This window comes from Eptatretus burgeri, chromosome 3, assembly GCF_056783735.1.
Source record: "Eptatretus burgeri isolate ZD-2024b chromosome 3, Ebu_testis_v1, whole genome shotgun sequence".
Classification (NCBI taxonomy): domain Eukaryota; kingdom Metazoa; phylum Chordata; class Myxini; order Myxiniformes; family Myxinidae; genus Eptatretus; species Eptatretus burgeri.
The window spans coordinates 144,016,480-144,036,407 of NC_140963.1; the positions used below are offsets into that span (position 1 = coordinate 144,016,480).

Here is a 19,928-nt window from a genome sequence, read left to right on the forward strand (position 1 = left end):
TGTGAGTAGAGCAAGACTGGAATAGCATGCAGAGCCAGCTTGCTCTATCCCCTCTGCACTTCAGTTGTTGATGCCAAAAGTCCCATTATATCTCACCGTGAGCAGGTTGAATTTGAGAATAATAATCAGAGAGAAATGTTCGCTCTTCCTAACCCCGGAGATGTCCCCATGGAGAACCGAGCCGTGGTGTCGCCATCAAAACTTGTTGGCATCGAAGTTTGAAGAGCGCTCACCAAGTGGCTTAAGCACTCAAAAGCAAGCACGCCAGCAAAACGGTTGAAGAAACTTTAAAAAAGGAACGCTTAATTTATTTATATGTATCTATCTGTCAAAATAGCAGGTCATATAATGAAAGCAGATCCTACAAAAAGGGGAAACGTCACATAAAATTAATTTGTACATTTTCAGTGGATGAGCCACTGCATGAAGCACCACACGACAATGCTGGACTAAACGCAGGCAAGCAGGGCCTGAACTTTGTTCAAGTCAATCAATATATTCAGTGCGAATACTTTGCTGTGTATGACCATGGCTTGCAAACAAACAACCCAGCAGGTTGTGGATTGCTCACTATGGAGAGGGACGCTATTACCAACACTCATGCATTATATTGATTGGCTTAAGCACACAAGGAAGCACTCCAAGGAAAAGGTCGATGAGGACCGGCTGGTTTGGCAAGCAATTAGCGATCGCTAATCAGTCATATTAAACACCTGTTATCACATACATACATACATATATATATATATATATATATATATATATATATATATATATATATATATATATATATATATATATATATATATGTGTAATGATGAGTAGATACCAGGTATCTACTCAAGCATGAGTAGATACCTGTTATCCTGAAGCATCGCAGCAAAGATCGAGTCTTTGTAGCAAAGATGTAAGAACAGATTTTTGAGGCCTGATTTTGAGTTGAGGGATGGTTTAAACTAACCGAACGATGCAATAATTACTGAAGGGTCTATTGTAATCGATGTGATGTCCAACCAGAAAACGGCTGTGGTCAAAACTTGAGTTTATTTGAAGGTCCAGGGACAAGTGGTAAAGTCAGCACACCCACCAAATGATGACTGGTTCTTCTTCCCCCCTTTTCACCCTGCTTTCCCTTTTATATAGACTTGAGAGAGAGCATATTCATGAAAGTCCCTCCCTTGGGAAACTGCTAGTAATTATTCCAAGGTTCTACATCTGGTCGTAATCAGAAATCTCAAGAACTCTCAAGACCTTTCCACACAGGTTAAAGTCTAACTACAACATTATAACTTATTACCTTTTTACTCGAGTCAGATTTTAGAACAATTCATTCCATATCGAATCGTGGATGTGCAATTGTACCAAACAATTGCCTAATTGTATCTTAATTTTACCATACGTACCGCTTAATCGACACGAGTAAATAATTTGTGACATGGATCAAATCGACGAGCTTTGAGATGATTATAACCAGATATGGATGGTAAATACATGTACAAGAAGGTTTTGTCATCATCATCTACTTTTGTCAGGGAAATAGCATTTCTACAATCACATAAATTTTACAGTTTGTGACGAATTTTTAATCATCATCATTTATTTATTTATTTATTTATTTAATCGGTTAAAAGAACAAGGTTTTTGAGATGGCAAGCATTGAATGTTCCCATGCCAGTCACTCTTTGGTTGATATTAATATGCCTTTCACTTCAATCTTCCAATATTTCTACATCACCAGTCGACTGTAGCAGAGATGCTTAGCCTGGTGGATTGTACGGTATTATACAAGATTTTAGAACTCTTTCTCAGCCTGAATAAAGTTTTGATTAACATTAAAACATGACTCCTTGACCGATGGAGTTGAAATCCAGGCTAAACCATGTGATTTGAGTGTTGTTGCTTTGAAATCAATTTGTCATTTTGAAGAGACAACGACATTGTCCCTCCAGCATTGATCCACACCTTGTGATTGTTCGAATGTGATCAGCTTGAGTCATTGTTGTTTGAAACGGCAAAGGGTGTTCCAAGTCGAGTGTGACTGACTGTGCGGAGGCCTAGTGTACAGTGATGGGTATTACCAGCACTCGTGCATCAATAATGTAAATGATGTATACACTTGACCCACAAGGTCTTATTTGTCACCTCATTCAGACGTCGTCCCATGAACGTTCTCGTTTCCATTGCTTTGCTCGTGTCACATGTTTGTTCCATAATGAGTGCGGTAATCAGATATTCAATCAAAATGATTTTTCCATAATTTCCCGTTCTCACCTTGTGGTTGTTCAGACGTCACACCTGGCACCTTTACTGTTTGGACTCATATTTAATTACTTTATTTTTCAGTGTACCAACTGCAACAAGAAGCCCCGCATCCAAAACGCATCACGTGCACTCAGATGGTGAGTCTGGGCATGTGTGCAAACCCCGGATGAATGATATTTTGTCCAGAGGAACATGATAAAAATGTAATCCTTTTACCAGGGAGTTTCAGTAAATGAAGAATGTGGAATTTTATAACAAAAATGAGTTCCCACTTTGCCCACAATGTTTGTGTCTTTCAGGTTCCAAATCGTCCCAAGTACTATGGCAGGGAGTAAGTCTTGAAATGGTCCTCTTTGTTGATCATCACAGTTTGAATCATTTGAAGTGTGAATTCCACACGTGTGTGTCATGAAAATGTTACGTGTCATTGGATGAAATCTAATGAATTATGTTAAAGTTCTGTCAAACTGTAGTCCACTCATTTTGATTAATAAGACCATTTAAACTTCAACATGAACTGATTTTGTGTTAATTACAAGGGAAGAAATAATCATGCAGATTTGAAAGAATGGCACTTCCATTTATCTGTTCGATATCTTTCAATACAGTGCCGTTATACAGGTTGAATTGACGTTTTGGTGTAAGAGTTGTGTGCTTGAGGACGTGATTTAAAAAGACTAGTGCGGGCCCGTAGATGCGTGCACGTAGGTGCGTGCCAGTATGTGCAGCTTCGTTCCTTCACTCTCGCAAACGACGACTGGATTGGGGAATTGTTTCAATTAGATCGGACCAACCGTATCATAAATGGCCATAACTTGGGAAACACCTGGGAAACATACTCAGGTCTCCAGCATCAATTGTGACGTCATATCAAACAAAGAAGAAGAAGAATTGTCACGCCTTCTCTCTCTCGCCCCCCTCTCTCTCCCCCTCTCTTGCCCCCCTCTCTCCCCCCTCTTCTCTTGCCCCTCTCTCTCGCCCCTCTCTCTCGCCCCCACTCTCACCCCCTCTTCCGTCCCCTCTCTCGCCCCCTCCTCTCTCCCCCTCTCTTGAATTGTGACGCCCCCTCTCTCTCACCCCCTCTCTCCCTCCCCTCTCTCCCCTCTCTCTCCCCCCTCTCTCTCCCCACCTCTGTCCCCCCTCCTCTCTCCCTCCTCCTCTCTCGCCCCTCTCTCTGTAAATGTATTCACAAATGTCTACCAAGCAGAACAATTAATTCAAACCTTGGGAAAAAACAGTTTTCAAACCCTTGGGAAACAGCTTTTTCCCTTGGGAAAATTCAAACCTTGGGATTAATTAATAATTTGAACAATTAATTCAAACCTTGGGAAAAAACAGCTTTCAAACCTTGGGAAACACTTGGGAAACAGCGGAAACGGATGAAGAACGATATAAAACCTTGAAAAGGCACATACTCAGGTCCCCAGCATCGATTGTGACGTCATACCAAACGAAGAAGAATTGTGATGTGAATCGTGCAAAAACAAACAAACAAACAAAAAAACATTAATTGTGACGTCATTCGTTGCATCATAGCACCGTGTCTTGTCATTGGTTGACAAATAAATCGCCGTAACTTGGGAACCGCTTGTCCGATTAATATCAAACCTTGAAAAGGCACATACTCAGGTCCCCAGCGTCGATTGTGACATCATACCAAACGAAGAAGAAGAAGAATTGTGACGTGAATCATGCAAAAATAAAAAAACATTAATTGTGACGTCATTCGTAATGTCATAGCACCATGTCCTGTCATTGGTTGACAGATAAATGGCCTTAACTTGGGAACCGCTCATCCGATTCATATGGAACCTTGAAAAGGCACATCCGCGGAGCCCCGGCAATATTCCTGGCAAGTTTCAATCAGATCGGACCGGCGGTCGTCGAGAAACGGCCGTCGCAGACAGACACACATACAGACAGACAGACACACACACACACACACACACACACACACACACACACACACACACACACACACACACACACACACACACACACACACACAGATTGCTGGAATTATCGATAGATATACACAAAAACTCTAATGACATTACAGACGATTTTGGGCTCTCACACCTTATAATTGCATTCCATTATGTTCACGTGATGCATGCAGTTCACAATCATTGTTGCTAAAAAGGATGGAAAAACAAAAAGCTCATGATGACAAGGTCTTCCGTGTGTGTGTGTGTTTGTGTGTGTGTGTGTTTGTGTGTGTGTGTGTTTGTGTGTTTGTGTGTGTGTGTTTGTGTGTGTGTGTGTTTGTGTGTGTGTGTGTTTGTGTGTGTGTGTGTGTGTGTGTGTGTGCCTATATACATATATACATTCAAGGTCTAAGACTCGTAATGGAGCTGCCACTCGCACACACATGGACACGTACTGATGAGACAAACAATTAACACAGCCACTGAGCTTTGGGGAAAGTGATGGGATACTCTGGGTACCAGTGACATCACAACAATGGGCCCGCTTTTCTGAGTGCACTTAGTCGGGGCATTTCTTCCTCCTCAAGGATGCCAACCGATGGGGATTGTCATTCTCAATCCTTTAAAATGCTGAGCGTCAAGCAAGAAAGCAGCACATACCATTTTTCAAGTCTTTGGTATGGCAAGGCTGGGGTTTAGTCTTGATGCTAAACAGCCATTTCAGGGCAAAGCGTGCTTTAGCATCATTATGAAGTTTTTTTTGGTTGATTCATCATCCCTGAGCTATCCTGAATCAGAATCAGCCAGGTGCCAGACTCGCACACTTGAGGAATTTTTTTTAGAGGCGAAAAACAAAATGGCCACCACCGACTTTCGATAAATTCTGTTATGAGCTATATCTTCACTTGTAATGCACTTACAAACACAATTTTGGTGTCTACTACTACGTTTCATGCGACAGACAAGGTAAACGTTGATGACAAGGTAAACGCCAACAAGCTTCAACAAGACACTAACCAAGAAAGTGACCCTGATGACTCCGACCAAAAAGAGCATCAAGCTGGATGGAAGGTCAGTATATGATACCGAATTGATCTACACCCGAGTCATATGTCTCCAACAATACAGGGATATCGATATCAAGGATGTCCTCTCTTACGAACTGTCCCCTGTCCCAGCCTCCTTGGTTGATGAGAGCGGTGCGATACGGTCTCAGTCGAAAGCAATCCTGAAGACAAAACTCCAAGTTGAGCAATCAAGTCGAATCCAAGGTGGTCTAGATGCTGTCATCATCGATGTATGCGCCATATTATGGACTGTACATTGGCCCACAAATGCTACAGTTGAGGATTATGTGATCAACTTCATGGGAACCATTAAATACCACCTGGAGTGTTGTGACGTATACCTGATTTTCGACAGGTACATCAAAATCGGCAAGAAACAAATGACGAGATCCAGTCGAGCAGGTCATGATTCAAGTCGAAAACACCCTCAACAACAAAAGTCAACAACAACATTCTCAACAACAAAAAGTGGTCCTAAATGTAGAATACAACAAAGTACAACTGATCGATTTGATCTGTCAGTATCTGATGACCCACATTGTGGACAACCAGACCAAAGTGGTGATCACTGGAAAAGATCCTTCACCAGTACAAGTATGGAACAATTCCACTCTCCAGAGACAGGATCTTTAAACACACCATGAAGAAGCAGATGTCATCATCATCCATCACTTAGTTAGAATTGTGTTAGGTGTCAGTGGTGACTCACACATCAAAGTGGTCTGCGACGATACAGATGTCTTTGTCCTGTTGATTCATTTCTACTTTGAGGAAAAGATGACTGTGGATGTCAGCATGGAGAGTCCGTGTGCTGGGAGGGCGAACGTAGATATTCGCCAAACAGCACTGAAACACAAAAGCATCGCCAAATATCTGCCTTCTGTACATGCTCGGACCGGATGCGATACTGTGTCGTATTTGTTTGGCATTGGAAAGGCCAAAGCACTGACGGTACTAAAGGGCGGACATCATCCCACCTTACTTGGTCAGCTGGAAGCAGACGAGGAAAAGATGATATCTGAGACAACTACCTTCATTGCTGCCTGTTATGGTTCCAAAGTCGAAGGTGATATGTCCACACACTGGTATCAGTTGTGGAAGTCTAAGATGGCCAACTCCAAGATTGGCCTCAGTCGAAAGTCGAGGGCCCCCAACCTCTGCTCCGAAATTGAAGTCGTTGCCCTCACCGCATGATGCCTTTGTTCAACATGTACATCATGCTCATCATCAAGTCATTATATGGAAATCGGCCACTCAGTCAGACCCTCCGAGCTTGAATCCCATCAAGTATGGATGGCAAGAAGGTGAGGACGGTGCGACGTTGTGTCCAACCACACTTCCACCTGATGTGTCTGCTGCACCAGTCACCATTCTGCAGCTGATCAAGTGTGGATGCTCCACCAGCCGGCCATGTTCCACCAGGAGGTGTGGTAGTGTGGCAGCACAGATGTCATGTTCGATGTTTTGCAGTTGTAATGCTGGATCAGACTGTTGCTACGAACAGACAAGGGCAGTAGCTGCTAATCACGATGACGATGATGAAGATTGAACATAATGTAGAACATTGAATCCTGAACAAAGTTTATATTTGTTTGCCTAAAAATAAAAGGTAATTTCAAAATCATATACATGTACATACTTACTTTAAGACAACCCAAAGTCATCGCCAACTATCCACATGTATCTGGATATATTTGTGTAAAAATCGTATTCCAATATAATGATCAATTCATTGATCATTCCACGTAAGTTACTTCAGCCGGCATTGACTATTATTGTACGTGGTATTAATATTTGAGGGTTCATCAAATTCAATTTCTTACTCGAAGTGATCAGTGGAACTGCAAAATAGGCATTTTCCATATTAAAATGGTGGCCATCTTGAAATATGAGACAGGTCTTATAAATACACCTTCAATTTTATCATTATCGGATTCTTTGACCAGGAAAAACATAGTAGTAGACACCAAAATTGTGTGTAAGTGCATTAGAAGTGAAGATATAACCCAAAACAGAATTTATCGAAAGTCGATGGTGGCCATTTTGTTTTTCGCCTCTAAAAAAAATTCCTCAAGGGTGCGAGTCTGGCACCTGGCTGATTCTGATTCAGGACAGCTCAGGGATGACGAATCAACCAAAAAAAATTCATAATGATGCCACAACATTCTTTTTCACATTTCCGCTGGACTAGTTTGAGCAGTTGACTTTCCATACTCGGAGAAAATGCTCCAACCATGACACCATCGAATCCGGTTGTTTGTGCGAAAACACCTGTCCATGAGTGGGTCTCCACTGCAGTATATGTTTCAGGCAAAGACGATGAGGAGCATTTCCGAAAAGGCCTTTATAAACTTCAGACCAATTTTCTTTTTGGAGAGGAGGTGGGTAGGGGATGGGGGTTCAATATGATAATATTTTCTTACTTGCAATGCGATCATCACCCCAAAGGATGAATAATTTTTTATTACTTGGGAGACATGTTGGATGTCTTTGGAGGGAATAGAAGTAGTAGTAAGGACTATGACAAATGTATATTCGAATAAATGGAAAGAGTAAGGAGGTATCCTAACAAACATGTATGTGCCAAGGGTAGTAATGGTAAGAACGTATGTCGCACGTGAAAGGCCAGTGCTGTTGTACGATCGACAAACTTGGGCCACAAGGATTGAAGATGAAAGAAGAATGGGAAGAACAGTTGAAGATGTTACGATGGATGTTTAGCATTTCAATGAAAAGATATTTGTTAAAGTGTGGATGTTACAAATACTCTTAAAAAGTAGCAGTATAGAAATCAAATTGATGACATGAAGGCCAACATGGTTTGGTCATGCAACCAAATGGAAAGGATAAACCCATTAAGAAGATTTAGGTTTTGAGGCAAATGGAAGATCACCAATAAGGTAGGTTGAAGAAAACATGGCAGGAATACATAAGCAACAAGAAAATGAGCAATCAGAGAGAGGCACTTTAAAAATCAGAGTATGGTTGAGGAAAACAGACGAGCATGCTCGAGCTGACTTTTTTTTTTGTACTATATATGTGTAGTCGAGCACCAAGTTGAGCACCAAAGATCTGAAGACTCGGACTTTCGTCCCCCTGCACAGGAACCGGCAGCCTTAGACCCCATGATCCCGTGAGTCCATGACTACTCAGGCCTGACCTAGACATCTGTTGACCTCTCGCTCACAGCCAGCAGACACATGAATATCACTGCCAAGGTAAGTGAATCTCTCCACAACCTCAACAACCTCACCACAAACAGGCACAGACAGGACAGCAGCATCCAAGATGTCATTGAAAGCCTGGATTTTAGTTTTGACCCAGGAAACCGATAATCCCAGTGGCTCTGACTCCTCATTCAACACCTCGAGGACCCCAACAGTATATCAAGAGTCTCCGCAAAGATGTCTGCATCACCTGTGAAATCAAGGTCAGAGATCTCGACATTCCCGAACAATGCACCACAGCTTGATCTCTCCGCCATCCTCCGCAGAATGCAGTCCATACAAGGTCTGAAAAGTGTGGGGGCCAGTACAAACCCATGATGAGCTCCAGTAGCAACTGAAAACAAGTCGGAGGTGGCATCACCACATCTCACAGCACTCTCAGTTCCAGAGTATTGTAAACATATCAGATTGATCAGTTGTGGTGGCACCACACGAAGACAAAGAATGCTCCAGAGGGCATCCCGATTCACTGAATCGAACTCTTTGCAGAGATCAACATAAGCTGCAAGCAGCCCCTGCGGAAACTCTTGTCTGCGTTCGGTGAGGATCTGAAGAGCAAGGATACAGTCAGTCGTTGACCTCTTTGATGCTAAAGCCTGACTGCTCTGGATGCTGGTGCTCAAGAAAATGGTGGCGAACCCTATCAATAATTATCCGAGCAAAGACCTTGCCTGGTACTGAGAGCAGCGCCACCCCTTGGCTGTTATTGCAGTTCTGGCGATTACCCTTCCCTTTCCAGAGAGGGACAACATGGCTCCTCTTCCAGTCAGTTAGGATGATGCCTGTGTTCCAGGCCGAGCACAGAACTGCATGCAATGACATTAGGTCAGCATTTCCACGAGCCTTGAGAAGGTCAACATGGATGCCACAGATCCCTGGAGCTTTCCCCCATTTCATCTGGTTCCCCACAGCCTGTGTTTCCACAAACGAAGATGGATCACATTTGATTAGAGGGTCAGCCATGGTGATAGCAACACCGGGCTGACATCCAACTCGACATCCGGTGGATCAGTCTCATAATACACTCATCTCATAATACATCATTATTATGATAATACATCAATATCTCATAATACATCATTATTATGATAGTACATCAATATCAATATCTCATAATACATCAATATCTCATAATACACAATAATCATAAATTCCTTAGTCTCATAATACGCTTGTTGACTGGTGTTAGTTCAATTATCATTGGAATCAGCTTATTGGACACAGCTACAACAACTCATTGGGCATGGTAACCATCACAGTGACCAGACCAATAGTAGTTGTTCCCACCATCCATGATCTCGCCACTTTCCGGTCTGTTAACCTCAGAGAGTGCTGCAATACTGATGTTCAAACACTTGAGATCAGATAACAGAGACAGGTGATCATCCTCTCTTAGGGATGGGACATTCCAGGCACCCACCCGATGGGACCGCCTCAGGTTAACCCAAGGAGACCGCCGTCTGGTGGATGACACCTTCTCAAGTGCGGACTTAAACTGATTTTGAGTTCTCGACTGAATCACATGATAAGGAAGATAATTCAAATTAGTCACACAAAGGATAGAAAAGGCACAATCTCTGATTTTTGTCTTAAAATGAAACTTTTTTAGCTTGAGTGGATGCCCTCTTGTCCTGGTCGACTCCTCTCGTGTAAAAAAAACAAACAACTTCTTATCATCCACATTATCCAATCCTCTGAAAAATAAAAAAAATTGAATCATCTCTGCTCTACTTCATCTGTGTGCAAGAGTGGTTAGACCAAGTGCCTTCAATCTTTCTGGATACTCGAGTCGAGAAAGTTCTGGTAACAATCTCGCAGCTCTTTGTTGTACCTTCTCGAGACAATCTTCATCTTTCTTGTAAAAAGGTGAATAAACTATATTCCAGTACTCCAGTGTTGGTCGTACAATGGCTTTGTATAATAGTACAAGCCCTTTTTAAAAAATCTAATGATGAAAAAGATCTTATAATTCCAAGCCTACAGTTGGCATTCTTCGAAGCATCTGCAATATGGCAGCGAAAGGATAAGCTTGAATCAAAGATCACCCCGAAGTCCTTCTCCTCCCTTACTGACATGATTTCCCTGCTTTCACTCCCCCAGCCCATGTTATATGTAAACTCCTGATTCCTTCTTCCATAATGGATAACCTTACATTTTGCTTCATTAAAGGGCAGCTGCCAGCATCATGACCAGTTCACGGCCTCATCAATATCATTCTGGAGTGTTACTGTACACACCTCCCCATTCACCACTCAATTTAATTTAGTATCATCTGTGAACAACTTTAAGCTGGACTGAACTGATTCAGGAAGATAATTTATGAAGACAACGAACAATGTCGGATAGAGTACGCTGCCCTCTGGTATTCCACTCAACTGATTCAGGAAGTTAATTTATGAAGACGACAAACAAGGTCGGACCTAGTCCGCTGCCCTGTCGTGTTCCAGTTGTTACTGGAACAAAAGTGGATGCAATTCCATTTCCTACAACCATTTTGTGAGCGGCCTGATAAATATGATTTAATCCATTGAAGTCATTGACCACTGATTCCATAAGATTTAAGCTTGTGTAAAAGCTGGACATGAGGGACACGATCAAAAGCCTTTCTGTAGTCCAAATACACACAGTCAAGACTGTGGCCTATATCGAGTGACTGTGACCACTGCTGTGACAATAATTGGACGCATTGGAGAACCTACTAAAAAAAATATATATATATATTCCGGAAACCCCTGCCAATGTCGTTTATTATTATTATCCTATTGAATTGAATTAAGAATGGGATTAAAATAAATTGAATTCAAATCAAATGGAAGACCAAATAGGTACAGTATTGCATTGGAGTAATCAGAAAGAACCCGAACAAACCAAAAGCAAAGATGGAGTACCCAGGAGGAACCTGGCTGCCAGACTATGTGTCTGACCAAGTTGAAATTTAAAACATTTATTCCCCATCACGACTTGATCATAATTGTGAAGTTTCATGTTGATTGATGAAGCGGTTCAAGAGAAATAATTTTTTCAAAGATTTTTACTCAATCCAATATGGCTGCCAGACCATGTGACCTATCAATTATTCGTGAATACCCTGGTATCCCCAAGACTTGGAGAACATTCGTGTGGTTTCCCCTCGATCTGCCCAGCTATTCTTGAGAAGAAGATTTTTTTATAGGTTTTTGGTAAATCCAACATAGCTGCCAAACCATGTGACGATGACATCATATGTGTGAAGGTTTTGTTCCTCATGGATAGTTGGTCATACCTGTAAAGTTTTGCCTCGATCTGTTCAGCCATTTCAGAGAAGGTTTTTGAAGGTTTTTCTGAAAAAGCAATATGGCTGCCAAACCACGTAAACCAATGACATCATTTTTTTCTGTGGCTCAACATATCCCTCTGACCCTCAAAAATGTTCATACGGATCAGATGTAGCGTTCTATGTATGCAATTATGACGTCATAACGAAGCCACCGATGACATCATTAATAAATCGCACTTCTTCCCCATGGGGATTACTTGCCATGTGCAAAATTTCAAATTTTTCCTTTGTGCAGTTTCAGAGATAGAGGTCCCAAATTTTTCCTTCTTTCCAACATGGCTGCTAAACAACGTGACATATGACGTCATAATTATTATGAAAGCATTCTACATGAGTAGTCGCTCCTATTGTGAAAATTTCATCTCAATCCGCCAAGTTGTTGCAGAGAAAAACACTAAAGTTTTGTGTGGAGAAACAAACAGACGGACCCAAATGTAATACCCTCTCTGGCGAGGGTAACTATAACAGCATTCTTCAGAGCACATACCTCTACCAGGCTAGTTAGGGTTTTACCTTGCAGTCAAGCCATTGCATCAGTGAGGAGGGAAGTGAAGCCTGTTTCCTGTCTGCTCACATTCACTCATGAATGTTAAAGATCCAGTGCTGCATGGTGCCTTTCAAAAACAGTAGAACAATGTGTGCTGGTACTTTGGGCCAAATTCCAAGTTCCTGTCCTATCCTGCATCACTGATCCAGTAGTGATGTGTCCAAGTGTAGTTGTCGGGCCAAATAAACTTTCACTTGATGTCAGGAGCACCCTGCTACTCCTTCGAGAAATTTGGAACTTACTTCCGAAACAAAAGTCTGAAGGAAGGACTTTGCCAGAAGAAGAGATGGGAAAAGTGTTGACCTGGCAGTGCAAGTTGTAAGATCAACATTGTGCTGATGTTTTCAGGTCCAGTGTAGGAGAATCTGGATGAAAGGAATTGAGGGAACCATGCACGAAGCACACTGATAAAGCTTTTTAAACATTACACTTCACTTCACACTTCCCTCCATCTCTCTTTTTCCCCTTCCCAAACAGGTTTCATGGGATGATTTCACGTGAAGAAACAGATGCACTGCTTGATGGAATTGAGGGCACGTACTTGATTCGTGAGAGTCAGCGGCAACCAGGAACCTACACACTTGCACTGAGGTTGGTCAAGAAGAAACGTCACAACTGGAGGAACAATTTTCATATAACCAGGCATGTTATCAGTTTTGGGCCTAGTCCTATTCTCAGGACCTTTTAATATCCTCTCATATCCTCTGGAAAACCCTCCTTCCCTTTTTGCAGGTGACTGCACATGATATTATTGTCAGATGATATTATTGTCAGGTCAGGCCAGATCAGGTCTGTGACTTGCTATGCAGGTACCTTGTAAACCTGTACTAACCTGTTTCATGGTTGGGTTGGTGGCAACAAACAATCTCCCCCACCAGGCTTCCTGGTAAGGTGATTGCCTGGACCTGGACACCCAGCAGGATTAAAAAAAACAATATCTATCAAAGGGCAGAGGAACTCCTTGTGAGGAAGTGGCCATTCATATCTGGTGCTCAACCACATCTGCGGACGTCCTCCTACAGTGGGTAACCTTTCCTCGGCGGTTGATGGCAGGATTTACACTCTGGAAACTATAAAAAATACTTCATTCCGTAAAACACACTAAAAATGCAAAGAGAACTGAAAACCCACTTCGTGGTAGTACCTTCTGTGCCGCTGCCCTTCACAGGGCAGCTCACCATATGACGGGATTTGGGCAAAGCCTTTGGGACACGGGCTAACCTTCCCGAGTTGGATTGTGGTAGTGTGTGTCGGAGTGGTGCTGAGGTGTCGTCCACCAGACGGCAGTCTCCTTAGGTTAATCTGAGGCGGTCCCTTCCAGTGGGTGCCTGGAATGTCCTATCCCGAAGAGAGGATGATCATCTGTCTCTGCTATTACCTGAGCTCCAGTGCTTGAACATCAGTATTGCAGCACTTTTTGAGGTTTGGAGACCAGATAGTGGTGAGATCATTGTGGGTGGTTACACCTATGACTGGTCTGGTCACTTTGATGGTTACCATGACCAAGGAGTTGCTGGAGCTGTGTCCAATAAGTTGACTCAGATAATAATTGAGGTAACACTGGTGAATGAGCATATTACGAGACTAAGGATTCGTCACTCCTTGGGTGTCATTTCCCTGGTCTCTGTATCTGCTCCAATTGAGGTGAGTGATCTCATGATGAAGGAGGCATTCTATGCTACGCTCGAGTCTGTGGCTGATCAGTGCCCTGGATAAAAGTTCTTCTCGTCTTGGGGGATTTCAATGCATCGACTGGCAATGAAAGGAATGGCTAAGATACAATTTGTCCCCATGGGTCTGGAACTGTGAACCAGAAAAGCACAAAGTTCCTTGGCTTTGCAAGAAGTCATGAACTGAGGGTGGCTGGTTCATGATTTCAGCATCCACAGCCTCATCGCTGAACTTTGTACTCCAACGATGGTGGTGTGGCAAAGGTGACTGTCCATGTGCTTGTCGATGGTTGCTGGAGGATAACTCAGAACTGCAGGGTCCACCGGAGTACTCGGCTCCTCAATACTGACAACAGGCCTGTAGCATCTCTGATGTTGCAGCTTAAATCCAGGAGAATGGTACCATCCCAGCCTAGGTTGTATGTGTACAAGCTCAGGGTAAGAGGATAACTGTGGAGTGAGTTTGTGAACAGGCTGAGTGGGGATTTTGGGGGGGGGGGTCTGCGTGCTTTGGGGAATCTTGAAGAGTTGTGGAGTGTCTTCAAGACCACCATTCCTTGATGTTACTGGTGGATGTCGTGGAACTCACCGTCAGGAAAAGAAGAACTTTGTCTTCCATGGGACATTGGAAATCATTGACCAGAGTCGCAGTACCAGGATTGATGGCAGAGCTGAACTGTTCAAGCGAGTTGAGGCATTAAACTGCATGTGTGCTGAGGGTGCACAAAGAGACAGATGTGCAAGGAATCTGTGAAGAGGCAGGGCAACACTTGTGGATGGGTGATTCTCTTCCTGCTTACAGAGGAATTTGTGCATTGCGTTCCTCCAAGTCCATCGCTCGGTGTACTGCAGTTAGAGCAGAGGGTGGTAGGCTCTTGACAAAGGTTTCCGAGGTGCAGGCCCGTTGGGCTGGTTACTTTGAGTGGCTTTACCAGGATGTCCCACCGGCTGTTTAGTTGGATGTCAGGGATATAACTATCCCCATTGTTAACCATCCAATCAACTGTGAACTGCCTTCGTTTGTGGAAACATAGGCTGCACTGAACGAGTTGAAATGGGGTAGATCCCCTAGGATCTGTGGCATCCAGGCTGAACTTCTCAAGGCTGGTGGAAATGCTCTACTCCTATCATTGCATGCAGTTCTGTGCTTTGCCTGGAACACAGGCGTCATCCTGACTGACTGGAAGAGGGGCCTTGTTGTCTCTCTCAGGAAAGGGAATACTGGCCCCCATACTTTTCAGCACTTGTATGGACTGGATTCTGGGGAGGATGCCATGGAGATGATGTTGCAGTACATCATTTGGGACTGTCAAGATCTTTGACCTTTATTTCGCAGATGATGCAGTCATCCTTGCGGAGATGCTGTGTATCCATGTAGGGGCCCTCGAAGTGCTGAATGAGGAATCTGAGCCGCTGTGATTCCAGGTTTCCTGGGTCAAAACGAAGATCCAGGCTTTCAATGACATCTTGGATGCCACCATCCTGTCTTTACCTCTTTGCGGTGAGGATGTTGAGGTCACGGAGAGATTTACTTACTTTGGCAGTGATATTCATGTTTCTGCATGTTGTGAGACAGAGGTCAGTAGACGTCTGGGTCGGGCCTGGTGAGTCATGGATCATGGACAGTGTGGTACTGTCGGAGGCCCGAGTCTTCACGTCCTTGGTGCTTCCATTTTTGCTCTCCGGATGTGAAACATTGACTCTGACCAAGGATCTGAGAAAAAGACTTTAGTCCTTTGGTATCAGGTCTCTTCAGAAAATCCTTGGCTATCGCTGGTCAGACTTTTTGTCCAACAAGTGGTTGCTGAGAGAGACTCAATTGAAATGCGTTACCTGTATAGTCTGTGAGTGTCAGCTGAGGCTGTATGGACATGTTGCTTGATTTCCTAATGCTGATCTTGCTCACCAGATTTTCTCAGCAAAGGAGCCTCGTGAGTGGAGGCGGCCAATGGGATGGCCATGTACCTTGTGGTTTGAGCAGGTTGATCGGCATCTCAAGTAGATGGGGATGAGCCAGGCATCTGTCAGGGGGATGGCCAGACGGAGGTCTGTGGAGTTCCAATGAAAAGTGGACACAGCGACATGCTGCTCCGGTGCATGCTCCCTCACCAATCCTAACCTAAGCACATTGTACCCTCCAATTCCAAATCTCACCGGCAAGGAGGCACAGCTTTTTCCCACTCTGCTAATCTGGAAATGATCAGAAACTGGTCTAACTTTTGCAACATGTCTTCCTTCCAGGAAAATCTTGCGTTCTCACCCTGTTTTTTTTTTCCAGAAGGATCATGAAATCAACTCGCTTTCTGTTTTCTGATCAACCACTCAAAGAAATTCAGTGTCTGTAAAAGTTTTGACCTCTCGTGACTCATCCTATTGTGCTCTTTCCTTTGGTCCTTTAAGATGGCAAGTTAATGTCCCTCTTACTCACCGATGACCTTTACGACTCTCTCCAGGCTTGCTCACCTATTACCCTGTTTACTTTTTCAGTAAATAAATCTATTGTTCTTTAATTTAGCTGTCATTTTTTCATTTAATGGTCCTTATGAGCACTCAAAGGCCATTTTAGTACAAAACAAGTCCCAGGTAAGCATTCATGTGATCTGGAATTCTGGTGAAGGAAATAACACACAAAAGTGAAAACCTTGCAGTGCTTTTTTCAATCATCAGTTCAACATCACTGGAGGATATAAAAGGATCCAGATTGATGGTACAATCTACAAGAACCACAACAAAGACATTTTGGTGCAGCTATGATGGTCACAGAAATAATCCACTCATGCCTTAGTCTGAGAAAGGTAATTATCCCTGAACAGTTTCTCACTCTTCCATGAGCTGATCAGATTTTGGAACAAAAACTTGTTTTGATCATAATCAATAAATTGTCACAACAGGTGTGTAGGACCTTGCATGCTCTTTTGTCACCTGCACACAAAATGAAACTTTAGAGAAGGTTTTCATGTTCCTCTCTGTGCCTTCCTAGGTTTGGGAACCAGACCCGCAACTTTCGCCTCTTTTATGATGGAAAACACTTCGTGGGTGAAAAGAGATTCGAATCGATCCATGACCTGGTCACCGATGGCCTCATAACGCTTTACGTGGAGACCAGGGCGGCCGAATACATTGCGTGTATGACTATCAACCCGATCTATGAACATGTCGGATATACTACAACATCTGCTGGGTTTGGCTGGGCGGGTGTTCGAGCCTTGCCCTGCGAGATTCGGCCACCGGTCCCCACCATCCCTGCCGAGAATGACCGACCAGCAACGGACAGGGTAGGTAGGCATTGAGTAGTGACGTGTTGATCACCAAGTTAACTTTCGTTGTTTCAGTTGTTTGAGACTTTTGCGAAGTTCTAGTAAGTGTGATGTAACCTTTATATATGTTAATGAGTTAACTGACACACGCGTATGTACTGTTTATGTAGGAGTACACGCATCCGTAAACACACATGTATGTGTTCACACACACACACACACACACACACACACACACACACACACACACACACACACACACACACACACACACACACACACACACACACACACACACGCACACACCAGGATTTTGTCAAAAATTTACAAGAAACATCGACATCATATTGGTCACTAAGTAGAAAACTCATGAAAGAGATAACAGACAAAGCCATGAGAACAAGTGGCAGAAGATTTGAAGAGAATGGAAGTCGAGGAGCCACTGGAAGGTGGACAGAGGGAGAGTGAGGAGGTGACCGTGAGGGAATGGGGAGAGATTAGGTGGCAAAACTGGGTTTTGAACACGGCGTGGCATTGGAGACCCATCGGTGGGGACGACAAGTGACGGAGGGAGGGGATACGGACCCACTGCAGTGAGAGTAACGGACCCCATGACATGTACGGAGAGGCACGTGCACCAGCGCGTGGGGCGGAGGGAGGAGGCGGTGGGGTGTGGGATAAGGACGGGAGGGGTGGATAGTGATGGGCATGAAGAGGAGGGAGAATGGCAGAATCTGGGAAAAGAAGAAGACAAGGAATATGAAGAGCAGCATGAATGGGAGGAAGAGCTGGCCAACAAAATAGAGGAGATGAGATTGATACCACTCAAAGAAAAATCACGACTCTAAAATAAAAAAAATTACAAGAGGCCAAAAATGCTGGTGAGGGTAACGAACACAACACTCAGAAAAATCATATCAATGTCAGCCAAATTGAAGGAATTCAACACCGTGAGTTTTGCAGCAGAATTGCTCATTCAGGAAAAAGTGACTGGCAAGCATCGCCGTGAGAAAAATAAATCAGGCTCTACAAACAAAGACCAAGTACCACCATGAAAACAGAGACTAATGAAACAGAGAGAACAACTGAGAAAGGAAACGGGACAAATGCAGAAGTTTATTCGAGAAAACAGAAGCCCAAAGCTAGTTAAGACAATTCAAAAAAAAAAGAAAAAAAAAATGCATAAAGCCGAAGACAAAGACCTCGAGGTAATGGTTGCTGAAAACAAACTCAATATTAAAAAAAATGATAGCAAGGAATATGACAAGGAAGTTAACAAAGGGAGAAAACAAAATCATTTGTTTGAAAACAATCCAAACATATTCTACAATGAACTAGAGAAACAAAAGCAAGATGGAACAAAGTCCCCCCCCCCTTTTTCCCCAAACTTTGGAAAGGGAATCTATGAAGACCCAATGAACATAATAAGAAGGTGGATTTCCCCCAGTGGTGATTGATGAAGGAAAAATAAATAAAAAACAAACGAACAACAACTAGCAAAAATTCCAAAACTTTAAAAGGTCAGATCCTGATGGAATTCCAACTTCTGGCGAAAGCAACTAGATGCTCTCCACAATCACTACGCATGAGCATTCAACAAACTTATCCGAGGGGAGGGGGTAATGGATGAATGGCTCACAAAGGGTAACACCTTCCTCGTCCCAAAATCTGAAGAAATCAACTACCTCACATATCGACAAACAACATGTCTACCAACAACATAAAACTTCTGACCGGAATTATCACAGAAATGATGTACCACCACAAAACAAAAGGAGGAAGCCTAAGGCCAGAATAGAAGGGATGTAAAAGAGGATGCAATGGAACAATAGGTCACCTGCTACTAAAGAAGTTAAACGAGATGAACCAAACTGTCCACAGCGTGGATAGATGACAAAAAGCTTTTGATAGTGTCCCCCATTCATGGATGATAAAATACATGCAATTGTACAATATCAACTCCCAACTAATCAAACTGAGTGAGAAAGCAACGGAGCTTTGGAACACTACAACGATACTGTAACACTCAGAAGGAGAGATCAAAATACCAGGAGTGAAGATACATCCAGGGATCTTCCATGTTGATGGCCTTTTTCCCCTCCTGTTTTACCATCCCTGGACCGACTGAGCAGCCTCATCAATGAGCAAGGACATGGATACACCCTAACATCCAATAAGAGAACTTCCACAGAGACAAGAAAGGTGACTCATCTCCTGCACATGGAGGATCTTAAACTCTTTGCACCAAATGATGAAGAATTGGTGGAACAACTGAATCAAATACTACATTGGAGTCATCAGAAGGAACCAGAATAAGCAATAGGCAGAGAGTAAAGATGGAGTCAACAGGAGGAACTTGGATGGGATTCAGGTTTCAGCCCATATTTACAAGATTTATGTGGATGCGCAACTGACTTGAGTGATCATGTGACGTGGAAGATTGTGTACGATTGGGTTATTTGGCATGAGTTTTAATGATGTGGGTCACGTAGTTATATTGTGCAAGATAGTTGGTCACGTGACATGTGTGATGGTTTTGATTTGGAATGCACGTTTTGCACAGAAGGGATTCATTATTCATATATTTTGTGGGAGACATTATGAATTACACAAACCGTACAACATTTAATATTTATTCATGTATCAAATAAATT

At 43.1% G+C, this 19,928-nt stretch overlaps 1 protein-coding gene across 4 annotated transcripts in view; it reads left to right on the plus strand.

The window, feature by feature from the left end:
- LOC147031204 (N-chimaerin-like) overlaps window positions 1-19,928 on the plus strand; it is a 118,031-nt gene that overhangs the window by 18,638 nt on the left and 79,465 nt on the right. For 3 of the 4 annotated variants that reach the window (XM_085876032.1, XM_085876034.1, XM_085876033.1), the window contains exons 3-6: window positions 2,344-2,399; window positions 2,562-2,593; window positions 12,825-12,938; window positions 16,998-17,292. In XM_085876032.1, coding sequence (XP_085732158.1) covers window positions 2,344-2,399; window positions 2,562-2,593; window positions 12,825-12,938; window positions 16,998-17,292 — 497 coding nt within the window. The remainder of the gene's footprint in view (window positions 1-2,343; window positions 2,400-2,561; window positions 2,594-12,824; window positions 12,939-16,997; window positions 17,293-19,928) is intronic. The other variant, XM_085876035.1, reaches the window with a different exon arrangement.